The sequence below is a fragment of the Suillus subalutaceus genome, assembly GCF_016647625.1.
Source record: "Suillus subalutaceus strain FC151 chromosome Unknown DFJ58scaffold_198, whole genome shotgun sequence".
In the NCBI taxonomy this organism is placed as follows: Eukaryota; Fungi; Basidiomycota; class Agaricomycetes; order Boletales; family Suillaceae; genus Suillus; species Suillus subalutaceus.
The window spans coordinates 37,834-65,016 of NW_024540447.1; the positions used below are offsets into that span (position 1 = coordinate 37,834).

The window sequence follows — 27,183 nt, forward strand, 5'->3', positions numbered from 1 at the left end:
CACGGATACAATGCCCGCTTCGGTCAATGGCCTGCTGCACCACGCCTTCTAGAACCTCTCCATTACCGCAATGAACTGCTTCTTGACTGCACGCTCACATCATGGTGCGCTCCCAGAATCTGTCAGTGGGATAAGTCCCGAAGCTAAATATCAGGTAGCGAAGCACTCACTGGCGAGCGATTTCCCCACCGACCCTTTTTTCTTTGGGGCGTAACTCTCATAAGACGGCGTTCTTGTGCTTGCGGACATCACCTTGCTGTGATACATCTGAGTATTCATCTGTGACGTAAATCATTCAGCGAACAGCACCAGTCGAAGGGGCCTATTGATTCCAGTGCTCTCGAAGATATTGTTTTAGATGCTGTGGGTTGCACAAAAGGTGACCATTCCATTAGCACTCGAGAGCAAATGAAATTGGACGCACTCGCCTATATTCTTGACAAGAAGCATCTTCTGTTGAGTTGGGCTGAGGCGAAGTACATTACAGATGATGACCCTGTGCTTCTATCCTAACTCTTTCCTCAAGCGACTGGAATGTTGCTCGTGTTACTCAAGAAATAATAGATACGTGAGAGGGTGTAACAGCCCCTCTTCTTGTGTCCAAGAGAATCCAAGAAATCAAAGTTGTATGTGCCACATCTCGAGGAAATCTGAGAGGTTCTTGATAATGTGGTGACTAATGACTGGTGGGTGTTACACAAGAAATGAGATATCCTTCATGACCAGAATCGTTTGCAAAGATAGATTGTAAACGCAGGCCACAGAAGTGGAGCTGTTTCAGATGCGGCAGGGATCTCTCAAGCACAGTAGCGCAGATCATAGTATGCGAAGTCAGTGTTAGCAAACCAGGGTATACGTCTGGGATCTGTAGCATCTAAGTGGGCTATCAGGTTTGGAAGCCAGGCATAAAAGTGCCATTGGATATACTTGAGTTAGTGCATGGTCGTCGCAAGGGATCAAGATTGGGGACTAAATGATAAGGTCTAAGCCTTCAGCTGACCAACCAGTTCCCTGAAGAGAGACTGGGTGTTAAAGTTTCAAATTCCCAAAAGCAACACTGAAAAGTGTTGTGCGCAGATTGGCGAAAGCTGATCGGATGGTGATGATGCTTAGGGAAAGCAGGTGTGGAGTGAAAAAATGGGCTGTCGGCAGCCAAGTCCGTAGTGGGATACTCAAAGTGGATCGGAGTAAGTGCAACATCATCTTTATAACTGATTCATACTAGGTGATGCAGTTCATTGACTAAATGGAACTCGGGGAGCAAGAAAATGGACATGCTCTGGGGTTAGCAAGCGCAGAATCGTGGAAATGTCACCACTGCATAACGAGTGAACAGGTCACCTGAAAGAGGGCGAGTGAGAGGCGAGAAAGAGGAAAAACGCGTAGGAGTGCCGGAGGTCCTCGTGCCTCGACAGGGTCGACCTGCAGGGACCCCGGTGTTTGAGCCCGTCCACGATCCAACGTAGATGCAGCCATAATGAAGAGCGAGGGATTGGTTAATGACGAGACAACATTCGATTGATTTTCTTTCAGTATATATTCCTCGATGTGAATCGTGCAAGGCTCTACTTGAGTCGTATCGTGCATTAAGCCTTCCAATCGCCATCGACGAACCATCAGGACGAACGCAGTGGCCTGTGTGAGACATTGTTTCGCACAAAAATGCGCCCGCATGTCTGATCCATGAAAGATAAGACAGGGATGTAGCAAGAACAGCTCTCCGACGGGTATCATTCACCTAGTCCGAAACCAGGGGGCTGTAGTGCTGAAGATACGGTGGCGGAAGGGCGGGTAGAAGCCTCTAGTTCTGATGCACAAGTGCTGCCGCCGCTTTACTCCATCGGTGTCCCAGTGGTTCGTCGAGTAATTGCGCAGTAAGGAGTCCCTAGACGTGCCGTCTGTGGAGATGTGCGTGGGGGAAGGTACAGCCAAGTATCAAGGGTGGACGTATCCAAAGAATACTCATCTTTTGAGTTCGGAATAGCAGCTATGTTAGACCATCGCAACGTAAGCAATACTGAACATCTGAGACAGCTTGATGTCGTGTACACGGAACACTTAGTCTTGATTGGATTACGCTGATCAGGGTCACACGAAGGTGCATGCCAGGACGAGGTAAGTCTGAATTGAGGCCGCTCGGGATATCTACGACAGATAGTGGGAACATATCTTTGGAGGGTTCGAGCCTGACGGATGCATTGGAAAGCCCAGACAGGCCAGCATACGACCATAGAACAAGGTCTCCGTGAATATTGATGATCAGAAGACTTGCTGGCCGGGATCAAAACCGTCGTGGCACAACTCTAGCATGATCAAAGCTGATCAGACATGCGGACAAGTGAAGCATTCATACTTGCTTGGGAAAGTCTTTCAACCTTCCTCTCCCGGACAAGAAGTTTGGTAGGGTCAAGACGTAATTTCCAAGGTGAGTCCTCAATAAGGCCTCAATAGCTGTGTGGCGCGATCACAAATTGCCTGTCGTACATCCCCAGATACTTACAGGTGCTGGACAGAAACCTGAAGGCGATTTTATACACGTAATTCAGGGCAATGTGACAGAAATAAGGTCAACAACTATAAATTACCCTCAGACAAAACGCGAACTGACGATTGATCGAGGACGTGACGAGATCTTCTGAAGAATCAAAATTGAGTTCTTTCAGCTATGCATTCAATCGTATGATTCTAGACAACGCCACCATTTTTGACATCATTGTTGATTGTGTGGTTTAGTCGATGAAACTTGATTAAGTTTTAAAACCAATCCAAGGATTCCCGCGGGACAGTTTTGTTTAGATTGCTAAGTAGTTTGATGTGTTTGCGACGCGTTGCAACTGAAGGTTCGGCTGACATGATGATCACCGAGGACGATGTGATCTTGCACGACGTTCGGCACTAGAAGTTTTTGCTATAAGTGAGCTCAGAGGCGTCGATGAATGAGAAAATATATACCAACACCTCGGTGGGGAGAATAAGAAACGGCGAGTCCCCAAAGAGCTGGTCATGCTGATCTGAACATCATGCCACAAGGGGTCCTCTGCGTAGTAGTGTGCTGCTCATCATACAGCGACTGCCATGGTGGATGCAGTCTTGGAATAGTATTGCATGAGACGAATCGCAGAAAAAAAAAATATACGAGTCGACGGTGTCATTGCAGACGAAACAATACCATAACATGATGAGTGTGTCATGATCAAATCGCGGGTCCCATATTCATAGAGCCTCGTTGACAGATTAGGCTCCTCGAGAGTCATCTCGTCAGAGAAGGTGAACGACATCGTTCTCGTGAAGACACGATTTAATGAAGGAGTAGCCTTCCACATTGGTGAAACATGCCTAGAATATGTGCCTGCATTATTCGCGAATCTGAAAATACAACTCGGTGAAAGAAGTTGCTCTATCAAGAACGGACATACTGATGCATATGCCCCCGGTCGATGCCGCCCTGCGTCAGTTGAATCCATCCATTAACTGATCTGCACACCCAGCTCTTGACAAGCATTGCTCTGGCTTAGCGCTAAGGCTTCACGATGCACCGGACTGCCTGCCGACTAAGTACTCCACTGTCCGCGGTCTAACCTGGTAAATATCTCATCAGACGCAGAAAGTAGGCAAACCATTACACAAAGAAGGTGTGCTTACAGCGCAGCTGCATATTGAACATGGTTCGACCTGCTTATCCAAGGAGAATGGTCAGCACATGACAAAGACACCTTACATAAAATTGAGAGCTTGGTCAACCGTTTCACCCAACCCCTCATCTCACCATCACGAGAACACACATCCTGCCGACAGATTGCGCATGCTCGGCGATCGGAGCGCTGGAACTAGAACAGAAGGACTGCATTGCCTTCGACTGCCCGCGGAATCGGCCTCTTCCGTCACGATAAACTGATTATCATTGCCTCGACATTTCCCGTTCAATCTAGGGATCTTCGTTCTCCAACTTCTCTATGATCGACGGTTGCACCTCGAACTATCAAATATCGATGGCCGCGACGTTGAGCTCATACACGCGGAATGTGAGCGCACGTAATACTGCCGCAGGCGATGGTCAAAAAATTAGGGCGAACATATAATTTCCTAATCGGGACATTATAGGTGGGAAACTATCCCTTGCAAACAAAAACAAACTCCCACCATCGAGCTGATTTTCTTACTAATACTCGCGCCTCCTCAACGCGACCGTCGTTGAAACTCGATCAGCAAAAACATCCCCCTAGCATCTAAAAACATATCAATTCACTGCGCCCTTTATCGAGACAAATATAATACACCAGCGATCATTGCTAATGCTACACGGTTACCCTCCTCCGGGCCAGCAGCAAGGTCAACAGTCTGAGGCTCTGCAGCAGCAGCAGCAACAGCAACAGCAACAGCAACAGCAACAGCCTCAACAGCCTCAACAAACCCCACAGACTATTCCTGCAATGCGTCTCCGCGACGACCCACTTCCGCCCCAACCTTCCACATCTCAGACACCCGCACAGCCGGCCGCCCCAGCTGCAACAACCCGTTCTCGCAAACGTAAATCTCCCCCAACAACAACCCAGCCGCCGCCGCCACCACCACAGCAGCTCCAGCAGCCTCCGCCTGGTATATTCCTTCCTCCAATGTTGCCACCCCCGCATGGACATCATCCATCACCCATGCCCATTTATTTCTCTGGCCCTCCGGGGCCCGAGTTCGGTGGACCTCCACCCCACCCGCCTCCGGGTGAACAACCTGCCTCGCAGATTGAGGGTCAGCCTGGTGGTCCTGATGACTCAAAGGCCAATGGTCGTCCATTAAGCCAGACCAAGCGGGCTGAGCAAAATAGGAAGGCGCAGAGAGCGTTCAGGGAACGTAGAGATCAGTAAGTGCATGTTTCTCGTCCTTGGCTTTTTTCTTCTTTTTTCCCTTTCTGCTCTCAAAATGGGGCACAGCCTCGCTTCTTTCTTGCTTTCATCTCTTAAACGCATGTGCAGATCTGACTCACCTTCATTATAGGCACGTTAAAGCCCTCGAGTCGCGTTCTCAACTACTGGATGCAGCACTTGCGTCCGCAGATGAGGCGAATCGTCGATGGGAAGAGTGTCGGGCGCTCAATGACAGGCCTCCGCGATGACATCACACATCTCCGGGAGGAAAACACGCACCTCCGTCAACAGCTCGACGAAGTGTACTCCCAGATTCCACAGGGTTTGCTTTCACATCTAATGCCCTCCCAGCCCCAGCAGCAGCCACCAACACAAGCACAGCCTCAGCCAGCAACAACTGAGGCGGAGAAGGAGGATGACACTGCCTCCAAAGAGTGAGGGAGCGGAACTGTTCGACTGGTTTTGTGCTGTAAAATGACTTCAGTGACAAGACAGCAATAGGTTGCGGAGGCGCAGTGTACCGTAGACATCCAATTTTGCTTTGCTTCACCAATCTTACTTCTACGCGTGTGTCTTGCAGTGGTCAGTAGTTTATTCCACATAGTTTGTACTACCCGCGCCTGTGCCGTTTATGGCTGTCTCCGAAATCGAATTTGTGTTCCTTGATCGAGTTCTACCACAGTGGGGTTTGTTTAAGCTCGTCGCACTCTGGCTCCGTTGTCGACGTCGTTGAGAGGAGATGGTGGGTGGGATGAAAACGACGCTGGAAATGCTGACAACTACTTTGTGATAGGAACATTTTATGTAACCCGGGGCTTTGTCATCTAGTGCTGCTCACCTTCAAGTTGCCACATCTGTGAGCCTTGGGCCAATCTTAGGCAGCCTTGAATGAAGACATTCTACGCACTCAGGCTGTTCCTGTTGATTGCAGTCGTTGGTCAAAGTAGTGCTATTTCAAGTTCATCATATCTCTGCTATTGCTCGAGCTAATATCAATTCCGAACGTTCATGATTGTCATAGGCCGTTTTGCCCGTTCGATACTAATCGATCTGACCATGTTACAGGCTCCCATTGAGCTGCAAATCGATTCAGGTATCGGAATGCATTTACGGCTCCGAGTCTGCGCGGAGCTTTAATGAGCTGGCCCGATGCACACTGCCATAACGAGTCTTGCTTGTTGCCAACTCGCACTAGCCTGAATCCTGGATCATCGCTCCAGTCATGCAGCAAGCCAGAATTGGTGTGTTGCCCTTGGCGTTGTTGTCATTTTTGACTAGATCTCTGACAGAAGGAATATCTGATCGTCCTTGTCGTACGACTGCTTCTTCGCGTCCCCCATACAAGAACGCTGCAACTGCATCTAGAGGATGCCGCCAGCAGTGGGCACATATGACCATGCGTGCTGGCGTTGGGATTGTGTCTGAATACCGCTCTCGTTAAACCCATCACAGGGGAAGCTCTTCGAAGACCGGTATGCTCCCATGCGCGTGACCTTCTTGCACCAGGTTTATTATTCTCGAGTCACTCAGTCGCTAATGTGGAAGAAGGGATTCTCACAAAGTGCACAGATGTGAGAAGTCGATTTCGTGATATTTTCTCTCTCTGGTTCCACGGCTCTGGCCAATTTTTTTTCAACTCACGAACCTGCGTTTTTCACTCGTCAGATGCCACTTCGTGGTGATGAACCTAGTCAAGAGCTTTAGTATCTCTTTACTGGTCGCCACGTGAACTCTGTATGAACACCTGATACTCCGTGCGTCCTTAAAAATCGTCACCATTTATGTATGTGATCGACTAAGAGGCTACATCAGGTATACTTCATGAAATGTACATGCGGCATGAACAATGAACATGTACATACTGCCATGCTTCGCGTTCCCACCCCCCCACTCCCTACAAAGTCCATCGGGGGGAGACAAGCCGCAGGCCCTAGTAACAATCTGAGTGGGGCTAATATTTACCACTAACGGCGCACAAATTTCCTCGTTCTTGCTAGCAGAGCAATATCTAAATATGTAGGATCATCTACTGATAGCATGAAAGGCCTGTATTTGAAATTTTCCAATTTGCAGATCTAAAGATTTCTCGGCAGTTTAATCACAGCCTATGTAATTGAATGCAATTGACAGCGCACTAGATTCCCAGGACAAAACAAGTCAAGCCCTGTCAAGTCACGACGTTTAAGGTTACACCATCTGGCACTGGCCAAGCGGGGATACTTCCGACCCTGTCCTCCGAATCAGGTATCCGACCCGGAGGCATCAGGGCCACACCCCCTCACACCCCTCGCCACGTTGTTGGTAGTGTTGGCGTCGTGGCGCCTACTAGTCGCATGGATCGAACCTTCTTCGCCACCATAACCTTCCATGACCCTTCGTTATGACTCATAAGTGCTCCCCTTTGTCGTCATCGTATCAATGGCCTCTGCATCGACGAAGACTTGTGCCCTCCCAACCTCATTTATTTCGTCCGTTCTTCTGCAAAAAATAATATCATAATTGCGGTTGCGAATACACTCTGTTGTGCACTGTCATTTTCAAAGCTCTGCGAAGAAGAGTACCGCACATATCCAAGGGGTATAACTCGGGTCTAACTTGCATATCACGTATTCCTGGTCAGGCCCTCCTGCTTGTTCTTGCGGCTCAGGAGCGATGAAATACAATAAATTGGTTTGAGTGGAGCTATTCGATTCCCTGGGCGGTAGCCTTATGTCCACAGACGTAACAAAGCCCAATGCTGTCCTATCACGAGGTGTGTAATCAAACTCGAACCATTCCAGTCACTAGGCCCTTCCGGCTGGCGCTATTAGAGTCTAGCCATTGCGTATTGATCGGCATTTAGAGCGACAGCTCGGAAATTCTCTCTACTTCGTGTCCTCATGCTCTGCGGTGCCGTCAGTCGAGATGATATGTCATTTGTCAATGTGGTAAGTTTATATGGTTTACTTCCGGGACTTCTGCGAGATTTACTCGGTGGAAATTGGTAAGCTCCATTATCGTCATTCAAATCAGAATTCGTCGGGTACGAGGAGAATGCTTACCCTGCCGCTAATTATCACCAGTAGGACTCAGACTTTTACACCGCGGCCATGGGTTATATGTCTTTCCGAGGGTGCGAGTTTCCGAATCGCTGCGGCTACCACAACTTTTGATCTCCCTAAAATGAGCTCAGACTTTATCATCACCAGGTGGGTCTAGGTAGGGACGGCGATCTCATAGAGAATCAGATCTTAATAGACCACTTGACGCCGCTCGCACTCGACGGAATTATGCGTTCGACGAAGAATCGTGCAGCGCCGGTTGCACGGCTTTTGTTGTGCTTTTAGCATTAATTATCCGAATGCGCTGATGCCTGACTCGTTTAGTGCGCTTCGAACTAACTTTGAGAATGCCCCCTGGCAGTCGATGTCTAAAAAGCGGAGTGATTGAAACACGATGCAAACTAGACTATAACTCCTCCAGGTGTTCAAATTGAGGCCTCCTATGATGGTATCAACCGGAGGCAGTTTCTAGCCTGGCATAGGAACCGTAGCCTATAGACTTGAGCGCTGTTGTCTAGCATCGTCTTTGTTCATAATCAAACATTCGGCCTCTGTGGTGAAATACTTCCATGGAAGCAAAGGTTGCTGTGCTGTGGGCTGAGTAAGCGAAATTCAACTTCCCCCTCATGACTCGGTAAGTCGACACGAACGACGCAAAATCTGTTTTTCTCCCTTAGCACTCAGCTTTTGCCACCGTTTTTGCTCGAGCATGGTCTCTGCACATGCCAACAATGAAGGCTCACAGGAGTCAGCATCCATCACACCTGGAGGAACGTACACCATCCAAGTAAATTTCCGCAGCTTCAGTTCACACAGACCTCCTTAGTGCTGACTCATCAATTTTTTTCCGCAGACCGTCTCTGTTGGGTGCAAAATCTACATCCGCCGTCCTACCCCAGACGGGGAAGAAGAGCGGCTTGCAGAAATACTATCAATTCGCGATAAACCCGTGAACTCGTATACTTCAGCGTTAGCTCAACGTACAAATTCCCGAGGTGGTGTGAAAGAGGAAGAGGAAGATGCGCTCGACAAACTAGAAGACAAGTGGGAGTATTTTGTCCACTGGGATCAGTTCAACAAGCGTCTGGATGAGTGGGTGACGGGATCTCGGCTTATCTTGAGCAGGGACCTCGAGTGGCCCCGTCCAAAACTGCCACCGGGCAAGAAAGCTGGGCCTGGCTCACTACAGAAAGCTCCAGGAAAGGCCCCTCGCTCCCAGTCACTATTGAAGAAAGCGACATCAAATGCGGCTGCGGCTGCTTCGCCCACATCTGCTTCAACCCCTGGCCGCTCTGCTTTTCCCTCGCCATCACCTGCCCCATCATTGAAGCGGAAGTTAACCGATGATGAAGAGGAAGAAGAAGAAGAAGAAATGGAAGGGGATGACGTAGACGCCGAAGGCGAGATGGATGTCGATGGTGAAGGGGACACCTTCGAACTTAACGTCAATGGTGCACAAGTAGAGACACCTCCTCCCGTCTCTTCATTCAGCAAAGAACAGGAAATCGAGAAATTGCGGACATCCGGTTCGATGACCCAGTCAATATCAGAAATCGCGCGGGTGAAGAATCTAAACCGTTTGCAGATCGGCAAACACGAGGTTGAAGCGTGGTACTTCAGTCCATATCCAAAGGAATATGCGCATCTACCCGTGTTGTACATCTGCGAGTTCTGTCTCGCATATTTTCCGTCGCCCATGATGCTTTCGCGCCACCGACAACGTTGTACGCTATTTCATCCACCTGGCAACGAGATCTACCGCCACCAAGACATTTCGGTTTTCGAACTTGATGGGAAGCGGCAATTAAGCTGGTGTCGGAACCTCAGTTTATTGTCCAAATGTTTTCTAGATCAGTGAGTCCTTCTCGGCGACGAAGCTCAAACATCTGACTGTGCCTTATAGCAAGACGTTGTACTATGACGTGACACCGTTCATGTATTATGTCATGGTGTGTACAGTATTATTCTGTGTTTATCTTATACCGACCGTAATCCCAGTGTCTACGAGATTCTACAGGCTGCCATATCATTGGCTACTTCTCGAAAGAGAAGGAGTCAGCGGAGAATTACAATGTCGCATGTATCTTGACGCTGCCGCAGCATCAGCGCTACGGCTTTGGGAAGTTGCTCATCGAATTTTCTTACGAGTTGAGTAAGAAAGAGGGGAAACTCGGCAGCCCTGAAAAACCCCTGAGCGATCTGGGTCTACTCAGCTACCGTGCTTATTGGGCGGAGGTCATCGTGGAATTACTCATCAATACGACAGATGAGTTGAGCATTGACGATATTGCACAGAAGACGTCTATCACCCATGCGGATATAATGAATACGTGTGTGAAAGAACCTGTCGTTTGGAATGTAACGCTAAATGAATTGCTTGCAGGTGCACAACGTTGCAGCTATTTAAACACTACAAAGGACAACATATCATTTGTCTCTCGGAAGCCGTTTTGGAGAAACATGAAAAAGTGCGAAACAAACGCAGGCGTCGGATTTATGCCGATAATTTGATCTGGAAGCCACCTGTCTTCACCAGAGATCAGCTGCGGTTTTACTGATCACCTCACTTCACATCTTGGCCAGTTTCTTTTGCGTGTTTGTTTTCTGATCGATAATATTACTGTAGCTGTAGAGTAAAAAGGGACGTTGATCGGTATCATGTCATCGTACACGGTGCAAAAAATGTAGTTCTAGCGGCGATTCTAAAAAGGCTGATTTAATCATCACTTTTCGTTTGGGCGCCCCGTCGGCGCAGAATCATGGCTTCATCCTGTGCATCACGTGGGTCTTCCATTCTCATTGCCCCATCTTCTCCAGGCAGGTTCTCGTGGGGCAGAACCGGTGATGATGGCTGAGACGGGGAAGGCGACAGAACGTCAACACTAGACAACTGTAGATCCTCCTCTCCCGTGAAGTATGCATGGAGCTTCGTTTCTTCTTCCTGTACTCCCGCACTCCTCATGTCGGTATTATATTGCCGATGAACCGAAGATATGTAGCTGTCTTGCTCCGCGGGGAACGATTCCTCGGATGACGTATCTTCAACAAGGATCGAGGGCGTGCCCTCAGGAGTCACAACAGGCTGGTCGCTTGTTGACGCTTTGACATCGTCAACAATGCCGAGAGTACGTGCGATCACATAGGAGGTGATATCCTAGCGAGGAATCAAAGATCAATAATTGAAGAAGCAAGGATCTACAAATTCGGCAAGGTTGGATACGCACCAGCAGTGTCAGAATCACGACTGGCAGAATAAGCAGGAACGCCAATATGCGGAATGAATATGCGACCTGACTGACCCAGGAGCCAGGATGCGGGTTCCATAGATATTCGATGTATGCATGCCATACAAGACGAGGTGTGGAAGAGAACGAGAGGTGCGAGCTGTATTGGGAACCCATTCTGAATTAAAATGCACTGCGGGAGGGTGAAGGGATTTGGAGCAGCTCGCTTGCACGAATATGCAAAAAGAATGCTGGCAAGCTGCAAGTTACGCCCGCGAAAGGGTGATTTAGATGGTGTTTTGGACCCGATACAACGATTTTTGATTGCGCATGGATTTTGGAACACCCGTGATTACCAGATAGCGTTTTTGCACCCGATACGACAAACGCGTTCGCGTGTAGGGCGATGATAGGTGGGCGTACCGCTGTCAAATATGTTGATATGATGGAATGTAACGTACAAAACTCGAGAACTTGGCGAACTCAGTGCTCAGATCTGATAAGGAGAAACTGAGATGACGACTGTAACAAACCTAAAGAACAATGCAGTTTCACGGTCTTTGCCGTATCGACCATCTTGATGGCCGACAGACAGGAGATAGAAACATCAAATCGAGATTCTTCTAACAGATATGATACAAGGGGGGCTACATAGTACTGTCTCGCGCTGGAATTTAGTTGGGTCCATGGTGTACAGATAGCAACTATCAGATCCTAACATGTTCAAAGCATTGGGAATGGCGAAATTATAGGGATATATCCGAGCAGGCAGACCAGGCCACAAACGAGCACCAAAGATATACCGATAAATAGAATCAAGGGAACATAACAGGTGACGGGAACACAACACCATCTGGCCGTATCATGATAATCGGACGGCGTTTCGCAACTTGGTTTTCTGGAGGTAGGCAGCCCAACACTTCGGTGCACCTCACCTCGGCATATGGCGAGGGGTCTGATCCGAAAAAGATGTGTACTGGATCTGCCTTGTTGAAGTTTTCTCCGTATACAGTCAACATTTTTGATATGTGGGGATTAGGTTTCGACAAGACGCCACGCGATTGTGCGCAGTTAGACTTTGGTGCCTCCGCAGCACGGTCAGGAGGAAGATATTTCACCACACCCGGGAATGGAGTAACGGGCTTCGATGGGATTGGGAATGATCCTGTTTGAGGGGCGTTTTGATTGTCGAACAATACGGGCGGTACATAGAAGTTGTATCGCACTTGATCTGACAAACCAAAGTTTAGTCATTGGACAAATGGGAATGGAAAATTACGTAGTACCTGTGCCGACAATAGTCCAGACGCTCGTCTCGCCGATATCCACTTGCCAAAGAGCACCCGATGATGCGCCGGCGTCACTAGTAGATCCGCGACGCCCAGAAGACGCAGACCCGGCGGAGGTCGGGCGCCGTCGCCCTTTTGGACCCGGATTCTTAATGACACCGGCACTTGATGTTGAACGTTTCCCCTTCTTCACGCGCCCGCCGTCATTTGAAAAATCATTTGATGAAGACGGCGATGCTGGTTCGCTTGCAGTGGCCTGCCCGAAATAATCGGCACCCGACATGGACGCCGGTGTTGAAACTACAGGTGATCCAGGCAGAATAGGGGATGTCGACCCTGCATTCGGCGGATTGTTCCACAGCCGACCCTCAATTGGACGGTAGGTGTTAACTTTTTCACCCATGCACGACAAGAACGCGCCCGTTTGTACCGGGGGTTCCAGGCTCAGGCATGCCTTTTGTTGAGTCATAGACTTCGAAGGCGATCTTGTGAAGCTGGGAGACTGGGTCACCACACACTTCGCCTGGTGAGCAATAGTGGTCTGCAACACCCTTTGCACCTTCTTGAAGGCCTCCTCCAACTACTGTCGTCTGATGATCAACTTTCCGGATAATCAAGACGGGAGACACAACGCCCGAGACCAGGCACTGTAGCACCACTGTCTGGTTGTAATAGATTGGTATTTGGCTGCCGTTGTTGGTGAAAGGAATGGCATTTGGTGGAGGTGAAGGATAATCAGGTTGTGGAGGTGGTGGGGGAGGGGTATCAATTCCGCCAGCTGGTTTGTTGACATCGACAATGTACATCACAAACGGATCTAAGATGAAAACGTCAGTGAAGGCAGAAAAATGTGTAGGTGAAAAACTGACCCCAGCTGGCAGTTCGTGCAATGAATGATGGAGTGCTAGATCGTGCACGGGTATCGATCCCCATCAAAGGTGCACCGTCAGAACCCTTGAAAGAGGAACCTGAACCGGAGACACAGAGGTATTTCGTCGAGACGGTCTGAGACCGCAGACGATGGAAGAGTGAAATCGTTGAACCATGGTTTATACATACTGGAGGATCATGGTCAAAAATCATCATGAGCCACAGTGAATCTACGCACGCTCAAGATTCTTTGCGCTCTGTCTCTTCTTACTTGGCTTGCTGATAACTTTGATAGGACGGCTTGGGAAAGTGCCGATAACGCGTTCAGGCTCATCGTCAGAAGACGGAGCAGTGATCTTTACAAGCGCTTCAACTTTTTTCTTCTTCTCGTCTACATCACTGATGAACAACTGCTTTCCAACGCAACGACCAATGTATGTTGTGCCTGTAGGGGCATCATTTACATCAAAGATCTTGCCGGAGGCGGACGTCCACTCGATGGAACCCTCTTGAGGGACAGGTTCGCCCGATATGCAGACGGTCACGCGAGGAGGGCAAAGTTTCGGCTCTTCCCCGCGGCGTACCACGTCAGTCCACCAAGAGTTGCCAATCATGATTGCAGTTGGAGGGGGGCAAAGGAAGCGTTTCTCAGTGCCGTATGATTTTTGAGCCACTCTGCTCGACATGACGATGACCGTGCGTTCACCAAACGCGAGACGGTTTGGCGTTCGTACGTATTGATCGAGGTAGGGTCTAAATAGCAAAGGCATTAGACTCGGAAGGTGTATTTAACGTAATAATATTTACCGAATGAAAGCCTGAAGATCGTTGGAAGAGCCCATACCAGGATGCCCATTTCTCATCCCAGCAAAACCATCCCCAATGCTGGGCATGCGGAGAGACATGTCGGCATGGGGGTTTCCAAAATATTGCACATCATCGTAGCCAGGAAGGCCAGAGTCAGGGCGGAACGAGTGCGTTGCTTGCGGAGCAACGCCACGGAACATATCAGGGCTGTGTCCCATATGTGAAGGGACAGAAGGAGGTAGACCAGAATGGGGAAAACGACTGTCAGGTTGCAAGCGCATGCGATCTTGGAATGGTTGAAGAGCCGATGGAGGGTAGCCCGCACCGCCGTTAATGCCATAATCTTCGGGAAAGTCATTGTGATAGCCAGCCCCGCTGACACCGGAAACACGGCGATCGTTGAGGAGTTCCGGGTACGCGTGGCCGTTGGAAAAGTCCTTCTGGTGTCCATTTATGCCCAAAGAGTGGGGGAAGACCGGAGATTGCTGTATGCCAGTCATCGCGTCATTGGGGGTCAATGGAGAGACCTTCCCACTCGAGTACGAGACATTGCTCATCATGTCGTAAGTATTGCTGGAGCTAAATGATGGAACGGAGTCGCCAAAGGAGGCATGGGAGTAGACTCCGTCTGGGCTCATAGCGTAAGGAGGGCCCAGAGACGAAGAAGAAGAAGAATTGGCGCGGTACCGCTGAGAGGCAAAATTGTTATTATTGTTTGAAAAGAGATCATAGGAGGGATGATCTGAGACCTCTCTCGAATCCGAATGATCAAAGTTATGTTGAGGAATTGTTTGAGATAAATGGTGAGATGGAGAGGCGTTGTCTACTGTCTGCAATGAGTTAAATGCTTGATCGAGGTCAGCCTGGTTGTACATTGGCTGATGTGAAGCTGTTGCAAAGTCCATCGCTCCTGGACGGGGTATTGTTGTTATATCGAAATGAGAAGGACGAGAATGATTATTGAAAGAATGGATGGATAGAAGGAAGGCGAAAGGTAGCTGATGATGTATCGTCAGACGGGGAAGCCTGAACGAGCTGTGATCGGTCGTCGGGAATTGCCGCTGTCATCACGGAAACCCAAGTGGCGCTTTGAGCCATAAAAATATGAAGGCTTATGAACGGGTCCGTACAGGTAGTTTTTATCAAGCTTATCGGTAATGCTGTAAACTTGACGGTACTTGGCAATTACGATCTTGATGAAAAAGTCTCGTCAGCATATCAAAATCACTTTGTAGTGAAGCAACTAACCTGTTCTTCGTTCTACTGATCTCTATCTTTTCTAGACGTGACTCTATAATCGGTTGCGGTTACTACCTGTGGTTGGTTGGTTGGTTGGTTGGCTGGTTGATACAATGGTACACGGCGGCAGATATGAATGTCAAATTTATAATGACAAACAACAGACCACCAAGGTTAGGTTAGGAAGCGCGAGGTAAGCAACGTTGCCGGCAAGATGTGGAACGGTGAGGTAGGCGACGGCCCGCGAGCTTTAAGGGATACCGTGACGTCTAGTGGACAGTTATAACGGCAGAGACGAGCTCGAAACTAAAAGGTGCAACAAAAGGTTCATATCAGCACGGTGCGCCGTCGCTTTTATAGATCTCTTAGGCTGACATAGAACTCTAATTGCGGCAAGGCAACATTTCCATTTCACGAAAGACATGATTTCGCGAAATACCGCGGCCGACTTGATTCATGAAAAAAAGGTTCCGTGTTTCTTTGCTATCACTGCGTTCTGAATGATTCGACTTGCCCAAACAATGAATGATCTCGATCTATATCGTTGCCTTCTCGTGCCTACCCAAGTCCATCTTCTTCAAGTTCGACCTATCGGCGCGCTGGCATATTTCTGGCAGTCTACCCGCTCCGAAATCTCATCTGTTTCATCCGATCGGATCTCTCTCGACCTTGTGGCATTAACTCTTCAAGTATCGCACGCGGCGGAAATACTGCACCCATCTTACCCAACCAATCTTCGTTTTCGGATGTCACCTATTTTGAAAGTCGCTCGGTTACACCCGTCAAGAGGTACGTATGGCAGTTCCATCAACATAATCTCATTCTTGGTTGCCGTGATAGTCGAGGATAGACGCTTTGGTTCGTCGTAATCTATCTCAACTGTTGGAGCCACCCAGATGCGGCGCCCCCCCCCCCCCCCCGATTTGGGGATAGTCAGTGACCTGCCGTCCCTGCAGTGTGACGATCAGCCTCTCTCCACCAATCAAAGTCCTTCCTTTCGCCTTCACGAAAGCTTCAAGGATCAACGTAAATATCGGCTGTACAGCAATTAACCACTTTGCACTGCCTGAAATAGATGTCAGTCACGCAGTGACGCCGCAGTCTCTACTAGGGCTGAACTTCACCCAAGGTTTTTCAGAACAAAGTAAGTCTGTAAAAGTTCGACAGCTTGACATCGGTTAAGACGTTCTGATATTGTATAGACCGTAACAATTCGAACATACATCACGGTGTATTTTTTGAAATCCGCCATGGTTAGGCCTCTCATTACTAGCCTTTAATAGGCCGTAGGTGTGTCCCACACGTCGCCAACATTAATACTACAGAGACTTGATTGCGCGCGATTGACATACTTCAACGCTCAATGTTCAGACATACCAGTGTTCGTCATACTGCCCTTTTGCCATGACAGCCCGTCAATATTAATGTGTGATCGCCATCTCCAAGATCCACGGTCACGGTTATTTACCTTTTCCTCAGACCCTTACTAATTTGGCTTATTGTAGCGGCTTTGCGGAAGTCATGTACGTACGACCCTCACGAGGCAAACAAACATGGGCAGGGGTAGGTTTTGTGTGTAGAAATAAGTTACAAAGGGTCATTCTGGGTCATCTTCTAAATGGTCATCCACGTGTAAGGAAATTTTAGAATAATAATGTTTTACCCAGTCGATCTTTTTTATTTCATCACTATGTTCTATTACTTGTCCGGTTCTACGCAGATAGGTCTCGTATCCTCGTCCACGGTATCCACCTTATGATTATTCCTGAGATCGAGAGATAAGCTCGCGGCAAGAATCAATACCTGAGTCTCTGCATACGAACGGAAGCAATAATCAAAGCAAAAGATTCTGCATCGAATGGGGTGTGAACAAGATAGCGGAACCATTAAATTGGGTCAACTTGTATAGGGAAAAGATAATAGGCTGGCACTTGCTAAAACTCGTTGGCTTCTTTACAGCGAGACCACGCTGCCTCGATACCTAAAGGAGTTGTTTGTCCGGGGACTTTTTATTATATTTTATTTGTTGCGAGCTCATTGCATGATGGCGGCCGGTCGACAAGTGCAAAGTTTTCGACGTACCTTGCTTGCATCGCATCCGACCGGTTAACTAAGCAACACAAGAAGCTGGATACATGAACAGTAGAACTCTCTGAGAATTTTTGGAAATTAAATAAATTCACGACCTCACGCGCCATGCCCCGGCGCAACCCCGGCGTGCAATCAAACAGCTAGCGGAGGGATAATTTCACACTCCGTTGCATTTTAAACACCGCTATGCTTTTGCCATGTAGGGACTTGTTAGCCCATGTGGCCTGTTTACCCATGACTTGGCCAAAAAGAGATATCCCAAGAACGTAGGTGCTTAGCACATGCCAAAGTGCCAAAGGCACAGTCTAAGCAATACGTACCATCCTTCCTTACATGAAGGAGTCTATCAAACAGGGCGCCGCACGTGAGTAACAGGCCCGCGGGACTTGTACATTGGAACATTTGTTCAGGGTAGTCAGTTGGCGACTTGCCGGAGGGATCATCAACAGATGGGCGGTTACGATCGTGAAGTTCGAAGAATATCGACCACCCTCATTTCATCTTATTAGACAGCCTTACGTGAACGATATAGTGTCGAGCATGACATTTCGAAGAGGCTAGCCTGCACAGCTTCCCTTTACGCAGTTGTCACAACAAGGGACCTAACAGGGGCACTAGTACAGGTCCCCTCGGACACCGCGCAAATAATTGTCAGCGATACATTTAGCCAATATTAATGGTTGATGACCAGGGTTGACATGCTGTTGGAGAAGCTGCTCCCGATAGAGCCCAACAGTCGTCGCAAACGAAAGCGCAGATGACGATTGACAGGTTAATGGGAGCGAGCTGGGTGAAGTGAGAACAATTTTTAATGTAAATTAAGAGTTATTTTCTCCAACACAGACGGCTATACACGGGCAGCCGTTGAATCCGGAAAGACGCCCGGGTGCCTGGAAAATCAGGCCTCAGGTGCTGAGGTTTGACGTATCGCTTAGAACAATCACGCACATGAAACCGTTTGTGTCGCAGGTCGACTGAGCGCTGTACATCGGCTGCGTCGCATCAGAGGCACTGATCAACACCGTGTCAAACGCATGTTCGCCTTGCAGTTGACATGCTATTGTGAATGCCGGAGTAAATTACAAGATCTTCTTTGAGGTGGGAGCACTGGATACTTGATGAGATGCAAGGACGCAGGTACGAAGGAATGCCAGGTACTGCTAAGACGGCATCACATGACAGACAAGGTGACGCCCCACTGCAACGGCGGCCCGACAGCAGCCATCGGATCAGGTGGTGAAGGAGGCGGTGAAGTGACAAAGCGCCCTTTGAAAGATGTGATGCAAATGGTGATTTAAAGATGTGATTGGGCGGAAATACAGGCGTGTTGACGAAATCACCTTCCTAAGATTGAACAAATGTCAGGTAATAGGGCTAGGCAATATGACCCACATCGGAGTGATCATTAAGATGTACAACTGTCGATCTCAAGAGCTCGGCGTTGATCGATATTTTGGTGCGGATACCGCACGGCAAAAAAGATGGCCAATGTTCAGGGTTTTAGCTTCCATTGGCAGTAGATGGACGGTGTAGTCAGAAGAAGATACTTACATGGTGTCGTGTCGCCTAAACCGCTGCCAGCACCCATTACTAGATTGGGGTGTTGTGGCGGTGACCAAAAATTGGGAATTAGTTGCCTTGCTTGCTGGCAGTCAACGTTAGCGCAGCCGTGGTCATCGTCCAGCCGTTGTCATTGTCACCGTTCAACGTAGGTTGTGTTTAACAATCTAGCGCTCTGTGGGCCATTTCCATTGCCAACTTGTATCAGTTAGTCGCATCGCGATACATTTCTTGTTCTCACTCTCTTGCTTTAATCTCGAGCGCGTGGTTTATCCAAGCTCGAGCCGAAGTTCAAGAGGCTATTCAAGCAACCTCTTAGGGCAAATTATTTGACGAATCGAGCTGGTTTCGTGTCGTCAAACATGTCAGGTCCCTCTTACCAATTCAATACGCCTCGTCCTCGTCCACCACCACCTCCTCTACGCTTTCAGAAATCTCAAAATTCTTCATTGACAAATACGCACTCAAATTCGCAAACACTCCTTTATGATCTTCCTCATTCGAATTCTGTCGTTTCACCTCCTGGAAGTCCGGCTGCGAAACCTGGTGTAATACCGCCGTCCTCTCCTTCATTTGGTGGCAGACCCAGAGGACGCAGAAATGGTCACCCTGGGCCAACGCCGCCCCCTACTTCTCGAAATCGATCGATCACTCCTCTTGGAGTCTCTCGCAGCGAGCTCGAGAAATTTGCCGAACTCTGTCGTGCATGGTATGCCTTTGTTCTCAAGCGATTGCCATGTTGATCATATTTCATGTCACTAGGTACTTCAACCAAGATGAAGCGTCTGGGCGACTAGTTACACAGACACTAGCAAATTTACCTCCTGCTCAACGAGCACCATTTTCACGCCTCCAGGCATCCATTCGCTCTGCTTACCATGCGAGCGTCAATGCCCGTCGACACGCGGAATTTCAGGCACACATTAACGCAACTCAGCCTGGTGGTTCGTTAATGCCGCACTCTAGAGCGAATCCAAGCGGTCCAGTAGCCGCAAAAGAACGCTTTGACCGATTAGATAAATTTGTTAAGACCTGGTGTACCATGGGCATGCCTGGAACCAAACCGTTCTTCCAGGCTTTGTGGGCAATCCTGCGGCTTCAAGTTGTCCCAGAGCCCCTTGGCGGTTCGGGGGCGAACCGAATACGCTGGGAATTTGACGACGCTGTTTTCAAAGAGTCTGCGTAAGCATTCTAAGGTTTCATTTGTGTCTAAATCTATCATACTTACCTTTCTCACACGGCATAGTGGGAAAGACTTCATGCTTGATGCCATCGATGTCCTCAAAGGAGTATGTTGTTGTTATTCGTTGATCGTCGATGTACTCAACCGACCCTACAGGTGTTGGCCTTTGAAGAAGCGTCGTCCTCGAAGCACGACAGCAATTGCGCGTCTCACCAGTCACAGCCTGCGCACTTGCGCTCCCGCTCACAACCTTTGTCCGCTCACCGCGAGACGATTGGTTCGTATGCTTCACCAATCGCCATGACTACCCAGGTAAAACGCGCGAGAGCTACAAGCGACCCGTTTTTAGATATGCCCGCCCTCTCACACTCCCTCCCATCTGCGTCTTCCCAATCTTCCGGAGCTACTATTCCTTCTTCTGAAACTCCCGAAGATTGTCCCAGCTCCCTCACCCCACACGATCAACTTGGAGAAGATGAATTATTACCCCCACTTCGATCAGAATTCGTCGCAGAAGATCCAGAAGATTACTTGCGCATTTGGACGTCCCCGGATCTTCCAAATCCTGAGTTGTTGTCACTACTAACTGTATTTCCTTCATTCATCACCCGCTGCACTCTGCCGCGTTTCACCGTACCTCTGAATGCTCGTGCCGCCGATATTGAGGAGGGCGAGGAGGAGAGAGGAGAAGGCAAAGAAATTCACTTTGGCACTGGGTCGATGTGGATTAGTTCCAAGCCACGCGGCGATGGGTGGCGTGGAGACTGGTGGACAAGATTCGTCCTTTGGTGGCGAAGATTGTTCTGCTAAATATTGTGTTCTACATCACAACACATTGGACATATGTAACACTCCTTGTTTATCATTTTTTGCATATACCAGCGTACACTTACCATTCACAGACACTATTTGGAATGGATATGGACTGTCAGATAAGTATATCATTATCCAATGAATTGCTATGCATATGTTTCCGATATACAATCATAGCATCTTAGGTCTCCCACTGACGTGTCGACGAGTAGTTCAAGTTGATACCGATTACATGAAGTCTCCCGGCACCGTCGATTCATTAATTTCGGGGGTGATGGGATCATGTATGCACGTAAACGCCGAGCATCTCGTCAACAAGCTCGTTGAGCGCTGTTTTCTAGTAATGGCCCACAGGAACAATACCGTTTCTGGTGACAGTTGAGTCTTCGAGCACTCGTTTCGGTGCTATTGAAATCCTCACGCGTGAACGTAAAGACAGGAGCCTTATGTATACACCGAAGTCGCGTCCCTTGAGGTCACTTCTTGCAAATTTCTTTGACATTAATTACTCAGACGCTGATTTGTGCGCCCAGAGCCGCAGCTTTGCCAATCTGTCAGAGCATGGGAGACTATGTCGACACCCAGTGTTCGATTTTCAAGATAACGTACCTATGCTTATTGCCAAGTGCTTCCCATCTTAGATTGATAGAATTTGGATAAACTTCGCTTGTGCATTTGAAGGACAGGAGAAGACAGGCTGTCAGTCGGCGAGTTGATACATGTGGTCTCAGTTGATCCAAAAAATCTGATATCAGACAATAGGTCCGCAGTCGCATCCACCCTTGTCATTGAATGGGCCGAATATCAACTCGCATATCTCTTATCAGAGCACCGGGACGCAACCCCACAAGGTTCTTGCACCCTGACGTGACCTTCCTGATGAACATTTCGTGGCCTTCTCATCTCTGATCACATGGAAGATACTTTTAATAATACCTCGACCTTGATATTCGATGGCGAATCTGGGGATAGTTATCTTTGCATTTAAATGTGAGTAATAAAGTTCTGGTCCAGCGGTAATAGCCAAGGGTCTTCCACGTGAATTCCTACTAGAGGTTACTTGGCCCACACTTCCCATGTCCCTCAAGCGCGTTTTGGGGTTTGTCACTTGCACAAAGATAGACAAAATTCCCTGTGCTCGGTTTTTGTCGGTGGCTTTCGGTGTGCCCGGGCTGCAATGACTGTGCTGGTGCAAAGTTCCCCACGCGAGCGAGCCCTTTCACCGGAACTCCTTCTGTTCCTTTCGTCGGAGCTGTAGTCCCCATCTGTACAGCGCTTGTATCAGCCCCTTTCCTTGATGGGCTCTCTAAGCTGGATCCAGAGCGCCGCGGTCAACTAAGCCCTCGTGCTGTAGCACGACTCGCTCGGCAGTAACTGGTCGCCCATTTATTTCCAGATACTATGCCTGAAAAGGCCCTCAAGAACTTTGAACACGGCGGCAGCTGCGGATTGATCTCGTACGCCACTGCTCGTTTACTCTTTTGCTTCCGATTATGATTCCGGTTCAAATGTGCACCTCGAACGCAACTCTACCCGCCGGGAGCCCACTTGGCTGTGGCACATGTGCCAGATGGCAACGGGTTCACACTGGAACGGGTGATCTTGCGTAGCCATAGTCGTTGCAGGCAGACTTGTCTTATTTCTGTCTAGTTGCTCCATACCGATGATTTTTCTGCGAGAAGGAATCGCTGGCCCTTTTTTCGATTAATTCTTCCCTGCTTTGCAGGCATGCGATACTCTTGATAAAATTCGGCGCCGACTAGCTAAGCAGTCGGTGCCGTACATGCCAATGGAGCGTGTTTGTACGGCGGCCTCGCTTTTCTTCTCAGATTACGCGTCGATCGACTACTTTGTGCGTTCTTCATAATCGTGTACCTAAAGTTCTCGGAATACACGTCAAAAAACTGCTTCTTTCGTCGTCGTGAGCCCTCTTATTTTTCTCGTGTCTCCGGATAATATTTCTCTCCATGTGTCTCTGGAGCAGGTTTATAGCCCATCGCACGCCATGATAATGAAAAGTCCCTAAGTTTACGATTTATTGTGGCTATGATAGCGGCAACGAAAATCCTCCACATTGCGCGTGAGGAAAAAGACTGCGCTAAAAGGCTACTAATTCTTGCTTCTATGTTCTGAGCCAAACGGCAAGGAATAATGATTCGATGCGAGGACAGACTGTAGTTCTGAGATTACGGTCCTCTACAATGTTGAATAGTCGACCTCCAAAGCAAGCAACTTTGTACACCACCCTGCAATAGTCTCGAATGATTGGCCACAATTGCTCCCAACGATTTGATCTGTTCGCACATGGCACCAATATTAATGCCTCCATAGATTCCCCCCGTGAGATCGAGATGAAGCAACCGATAGTGAATCGGTGAGAACAAAAATGTGCCTAGACAAAAATATTGAAGGATAAATATGGAACTAGTTGATTGGGTCCGGTACACATCGTAGATTACCTGGGTCGTTATGTGAAATCGCCCTTGAACGTTAACTTTGCAGTAGAAACTCCTTACCTCCACACCACGTCAAAATAACCAAATCATATATTTGGAGGACGACGGGACTTGATAGCCGCAATTTCAATATCTTTGACGCGACTGCTGCGCTCAGACCTGGAAAGACATTGAGCGTAACAGAAAACGAACAGTCATGGGTAGAATTCCTACTGTAGCAACCTTTCCTGCAGATGCGCATTCGCTTGCGCCAACCGCGCATTTTCACTCTGAAGACCCGCATTCTCTGCTGTCAAACGTACATTTTCACTCTCCACTTCCGCCTTCGCAGCCTTTACGTCCTCGAGGTACTTCGCCTTGAATTTATTGCTTTGATCCAGCGCACTAAGCTTCTTCTCCATTTTGCGAATATGTGACGGCGACTGTAAGGCCTCCAGTGCTTCTAGATGCGAAGCAATGCTTTCGCCGGTAGTTTGGTTAACAATAAAAGGGTTGGAAGAGGTGCGTTCGAGGGTTTTAGAGGTGCGTGCGGGGACGTCGGAGGCACGTTCGAGGGTGCTGCTTCCGCTCTCAAAGGGACCGGGGATGCGAGCATTCGCGCCTGGAGTCTATACAAAGTCCAATCAGTCTCTCTACAACAGCCGATTCCAGACCAACCGTTTGCTCCCCGCCGCTATTTTCGCGCTCCTTGCCTTTGTTCCTAGTCGGAGTTTGTGGGTAATCTGTTTGGAATATGCCCTGGCCAGAATTGTCGCCGCGGCGGCGTATTGTCTGAGGTGGAGTCGGTGGAAATGGGATTTGGACACCAGATCGCTGCTCCACGGGTGTAATTCTGGGTTTCTTTGGTGTCCTCTGGTCTAGATTTTCAAAACTCTGGTCCGCACTCCTAGATGGGCTGCTTTGTTCTGGGTCGTCTTCTGACGATATCCCGTCCCAATCTCCGATCGTCGAGGACAGAGAGGATTGGGAACCAAAAAGAAATGAGCGCGTATGATAATTCAAACCACTTGCGTTTTGCTGGGGGCTGTCATGTTGTGGCGTTGAAGGGGCCTGAGGCCCCGGTTCATTTAAGGCGGCCGCTATGTCTGCTATCCTCTTCCTAGGGCTTCTGTGGGGTGTGCTCAATGCTCGAGCCGACTCGGCTCTCTGCCTTTGAGAAGGAGGCGGCCTCGGCGGCGTAGGCGCAGGCGCAGTTGCAGGTACAGAGTGAGGTACAGGAATATTCTGTTGTTGGGAAAAAATAGGGTCATCTGCCCAATCTGAGGACTTTCGTTTCAGCTACTTCCGCGTGCACTAGGAGAGGTCCTCACAAAAGAATTTACATCTTTCACTCTGGATTGATCTCGAGCAAGTGTAGAACTCACTGGGCGGCGAATGTGAAACGCCCAAACTTAAAAACCGTTTTGAACATACCGATTGGGATTTAAAGATGTTTGACTAGTCCTTGTCATTGCAGTTTCACCATGTGAGCAACGTACTACACCATTCGCGTCCATAGGACTCGTCGACTGCGTATGCGGTTGGCTGGAGGACATGATGATGGTTTGAGTTGAATTCGAACGTCCCCTATGCGTTATTAATAATACATATCAGGTGACTCATTTGAATTTTGATAAGGGCTTGGCTGTAACTCTCCTCAACTCGTGCTTGTCGCGTTGCGGGCTTGTTCACTGTATCGGATAACGTTCATGATGGCGGCCACGTCTCAATCGCAAGGGAATGCTTCCTTGATTTCTGTTACCTCAAAATATGTCGCGCCGTCGGATCCATCCTTGCCTGCCCTGGCCTTGCAAATTACTAGCCTTGTGGGCTCATACATGATTTGGGTTGGTGTTACGAATCAACCACCAGAGTCTGTGCAGAACGCAGCCTGCTCTGGTGTGCTTTGCAGAGATTGGGCATGTGCTATGCCCGCACCACCCGGTCATGCAGTGAGTAAATGATGTTGAATAGCCAATTATACACCAACAATAGCCTGAGCGAGTTCTGGAAGGGCTTTGGACCTGCAACTTCCCTGTTCCGATCATCAAGTTCTGATGTATCTTTCTCGATGGCGCAGCGTCTTGGTAAGTGAAACCCATTTTCTTTGTTCCGTTCGGATTGCCGTGCACGTTGCTGATATATATTCGACTGATTCTAGCACGGAGGTTTCATCGACAGATATTCTTATCGGTTGATGTGCCTGCTACCCTGTTATCAACACCACGGGGATCACATCTGTTGTTTGATGCAGAGAAAGGCATAGTTACTGCCCTCAACAACCTTGGAGATGAGCACGGCCAAGAGGTATCATAATTTTTGCCCTATTACAGTTTCCATCTTTGTGGCCCCAACCAATTTGCTGTGCAGAGCATGTGTGAGGGGGCATGTCATAATGTGGGTGGCGGATTTCATCTGGGTGCCGTATAATACAAATCATGCTGTCAAATGTCGTTGGTGAGTACTGATCTCGCCACGGAGGTAACCCCTGGCCACGTGTTGTAGTGGGTCTAGAGGCCACTTGGATAAAACTCGTGTTGGCACAAAGTTGGCACAGTAGCAATTTTTTATGAATGAAAAGTAAAATTGATTTGGGATCCGTTGTTGCGGCCTAAGATCGATTAGCCGACCCTTAACCCCTCACATAGTAGAACCGTGTGGCAACTTGGCGCTATTAGACTCATTTGTGGCCTGGGACTAACTGGTTCCATTTATTTCTTGTCCTTGCCGTACTTGCCGTTGACGACGACGACAACGAAACAACTAAACGGCCTACTATTATTTTCTGACTTGCGAGGAGAGCAGCCGCATACTAACTGTTTCCTCATAGACAGAGCATGTCGGAACCCGAACTTGCCTACATGACCAACACCAACGAAGACTTTGATCTCCCTCGCTGGCAAACTCACGCTCATCTGGAACCGTTGTCTTCATCTGCACAGGCTGCTCAGTCTGCTGCTAGAGCATCTTATCTTTATCCTAGTGCACCGCCTCCACCACCACCGCAGTCTCTCACAACCGCCGGTCAGAGATTGCCGCCCTTACATCAATCTCCTGGCTCATCCAGGCAGCCTCGTCTGGCTCAAATCCTTGACCACGATCAACCAACGGGCGTTACATCTTCATCTTTCCTTTCTACAGGTTTAAACCAGCTTTCGAGGAGTGCGTCATTAGGTGGTGGTAGTGGAGCTGGTAACGGATCTTCCAGGGCTCGTCGTCACCATCAACCAGAAGATCTCGAGGGCGCTTTCAACCTTGACGCCCAAAACGTTCCTAGTTCGAGACACATGGCTGCAACACCAAATTCCCTCTACCCATCCAGCATTGCTTTCCACCAATCTCAAACAGGTCCCCCTCCCCCCAACAATAGCGCATCTCCCACAGGTGTATCCAGCGAACCATATTCAGAAATGTATTATAATGGTTCCAGTGGGAACCTTCCAAAGCGAGCTCTTACACAGCATGATCCTACCTCCCGCTCTGGACGTTCACCAATGCGTGCGGGTAACTCACTCCTGGATCCATACTCTCAACAAGCCCAGTACTCACCATCTACCACCCCTTACCTCTACGCTTCATCGTCTGAGAGGCCCAACACTTCATCTGCCTATCATTCCCATGCCCGCAACACTTCTCAGACCAAGGTTGAAAGCTCGACGCCACCACTATCATCCCCGTACACTCCGCAGAGTGCTGCGCAGGCTGCTTATGCTGCGTATGCGATGGACTCCTCCAGTCCCGCACCACACCAAAATCAGAGTCATCTATCCAG

The 27,183-nt window shown here is 48.8% G+C and overlaps 8 protein-coding genes across 8 annotated transcripts; 5 read left to right on the forward strand and 3 right to left on the reverse strand.

The window, feature by feature from the left end:
• The first annotated feature begins 4,094 nt into the window (after positions 1-4,094).
• On the forward strand, positions 4,095-5,175 carry DFJ58DRAFT_173496 (uncharacterized protein). The gene is made up of 2 exons (XM_041379031.1): positions 4,095-4,855; positions 4,990-5,175. The coding sequence occupies exons 1-2, from the start codon at positions 4,293-4,295 to the stop codon at positions 5,105-5,107; spliced, it is 681 nt and encodes a 226-aa protein (XP_041236950.1). The 5' UTR covers positions 4,095-4,292; the 3' UTR covers positions 5,108-5,175.
• Positions 5,176-8,609: 3,434 nt separating this feature from the next.
• DFJ58DRAFT_719120 (histone acetyltransferase) lies at positions 8,610-10,458 on the forward strand (the record flags this gene model as incomplete). Its single annotated transcript, XM_041384571.1, has 5 exons — positions 8,610-8,687; positions 8,754-9,754; positions 9,804-9,849; positions 9,899-10,230; positions 10,284-10,458. The coding sequence occupies 5 exons, from the start codon at positions 8,610-8,612 to the stop codon at positions 10,456-10,458; spliced, it is 1,632 nt and encodes a 543-aa protein (XP_041236951.1).
• A 158-nt stretch (positions 10,459-10,616) lies between these two features.
• On the reverse strand, positions 10,617-11,301 carry DFJ58DRAFT_735058 (uncharacterized protein; the record flags this gene model as incomplete). The annotated part of the gene is made up of 2 exons (XM_041386577.1): positions 10,617-11,054; positions 11,125-11,301. 2 exons carry the CDS (start codon positions 11,299-11,301, stop codon positions 10,617-10,619), a joined length of 615 nt encoding a protein of 204 aa, XP_041236952.1.
• A 638-nt stretch (positions 11,302-11,939) lies between these two features.
• On the reverse strand, positions 11,940-14,965 carry DFJ58DRAFT_719121 (LAG1-DNAbind-domain-containing protein; the record flags this gene model as incomplete). The annotated part of the gene is made up of 6 exons (XM_041384572.1): positions 11,940-12,355; positions 12,411-12,803; positions 12,844-13,230; positions 13,283-13,471; positions 13,522-14,036; positions 14,091-14,965. 6 exons carry the CDS (start codon positions 14,963-14,965, stop codon positions 11,940-11,942), a joined length of 2,775 nt encoding a protein of 924 aa, XP_041236953.1.
• A 4,087-nt stretch (positions 14,966-19,052) lies between these two features.
• DFJ58DRAFT_908483 (uncharacterized protein) lies at positions 19,053-21,237 on the forward strand. Its single transcript, XM_041395110.1, has 4 exons — positions 19,053-19,689; positions 19,743-20,162; positions 20,227-20,269; positions 20,320-21,237. The coding sequence occupies exons 1-4, from the start codon at positions 19,343-19,345 to the stop codon at positions 20,971-20,973; spliced, it is 1,464 nt and encodes a 487-aa protein (XP_041236954.1). The 5' UTR covers positions 19,053-19,342; the 3' UTR covers positions 20,974-21,237.
• Positions 21,238-23,103: 1,866 nt separating this feature from the next.
• Positions 23,104-24,976, reverse strand: DFJ58DRAFT_818821 (uncharacterized protein). Its single transcript, XM_041391880.1, has 6 exons — positions 24,846-24,976; positions 24,743-24,795; positions 24,090-24,691; positions 23,646-24,040; positions 23,493-23,591; positions 23,104-23,435 (listed from the first exon to the last, which is right to left on the reverse strand). The coding sequence occupies exons 1-5, from the start codon at positions 24,965-24,967 to the stop codon at positions 23,519-23,521; spliced, it is 1,245 nt and encodes a 414-aa protein (XP_041236955.1). The 5' UTR covers positions 24,968-24,976; the 3' UTR covers positions 23,104-23,435; positions 23,493-23,518.
• DFJ58DRAFT_173653 (uncharacterized protein) lies at positions 24,808-25,988 on the forward strand. Its single transcript, XM_041379032.1, has 4 exons — positions 24,808-24,974; positions 25,026-25,363; positions 25,426-25,498; positions 25,573-25,988. The coding sequence occupies exons 2-4, from the start codon at positions 25,121-25,123 to the stop codon at positions 25,725-25,727; spliced, it is 471 nt and encodes a 156-aa protein (XP_041236956.1). The 5' UTR covers positions 24,808-24,974; positions 25,026-25,120; the 3' UTR covers positions 25,728-25,988.
• Positions 25,989-26,272: 284 nt separating this feature from the next.
• On the forward strand, positions 26,273-27,166 carry DFJ58DRAFT_617249 (uncharacterized protein; the record flags this gene model as incomplete). The annotated part of the gene is made up of 1 exon (XM_041380986.1): positions 26,273-27,166. A coding segment is annotated over one exon (894 nt), but the record flags the coding sequence as incomplete, so codon positions are not given.
• Between the last annotated feature and the right edge of the window lie 17 nt (positions 27,167-27,183).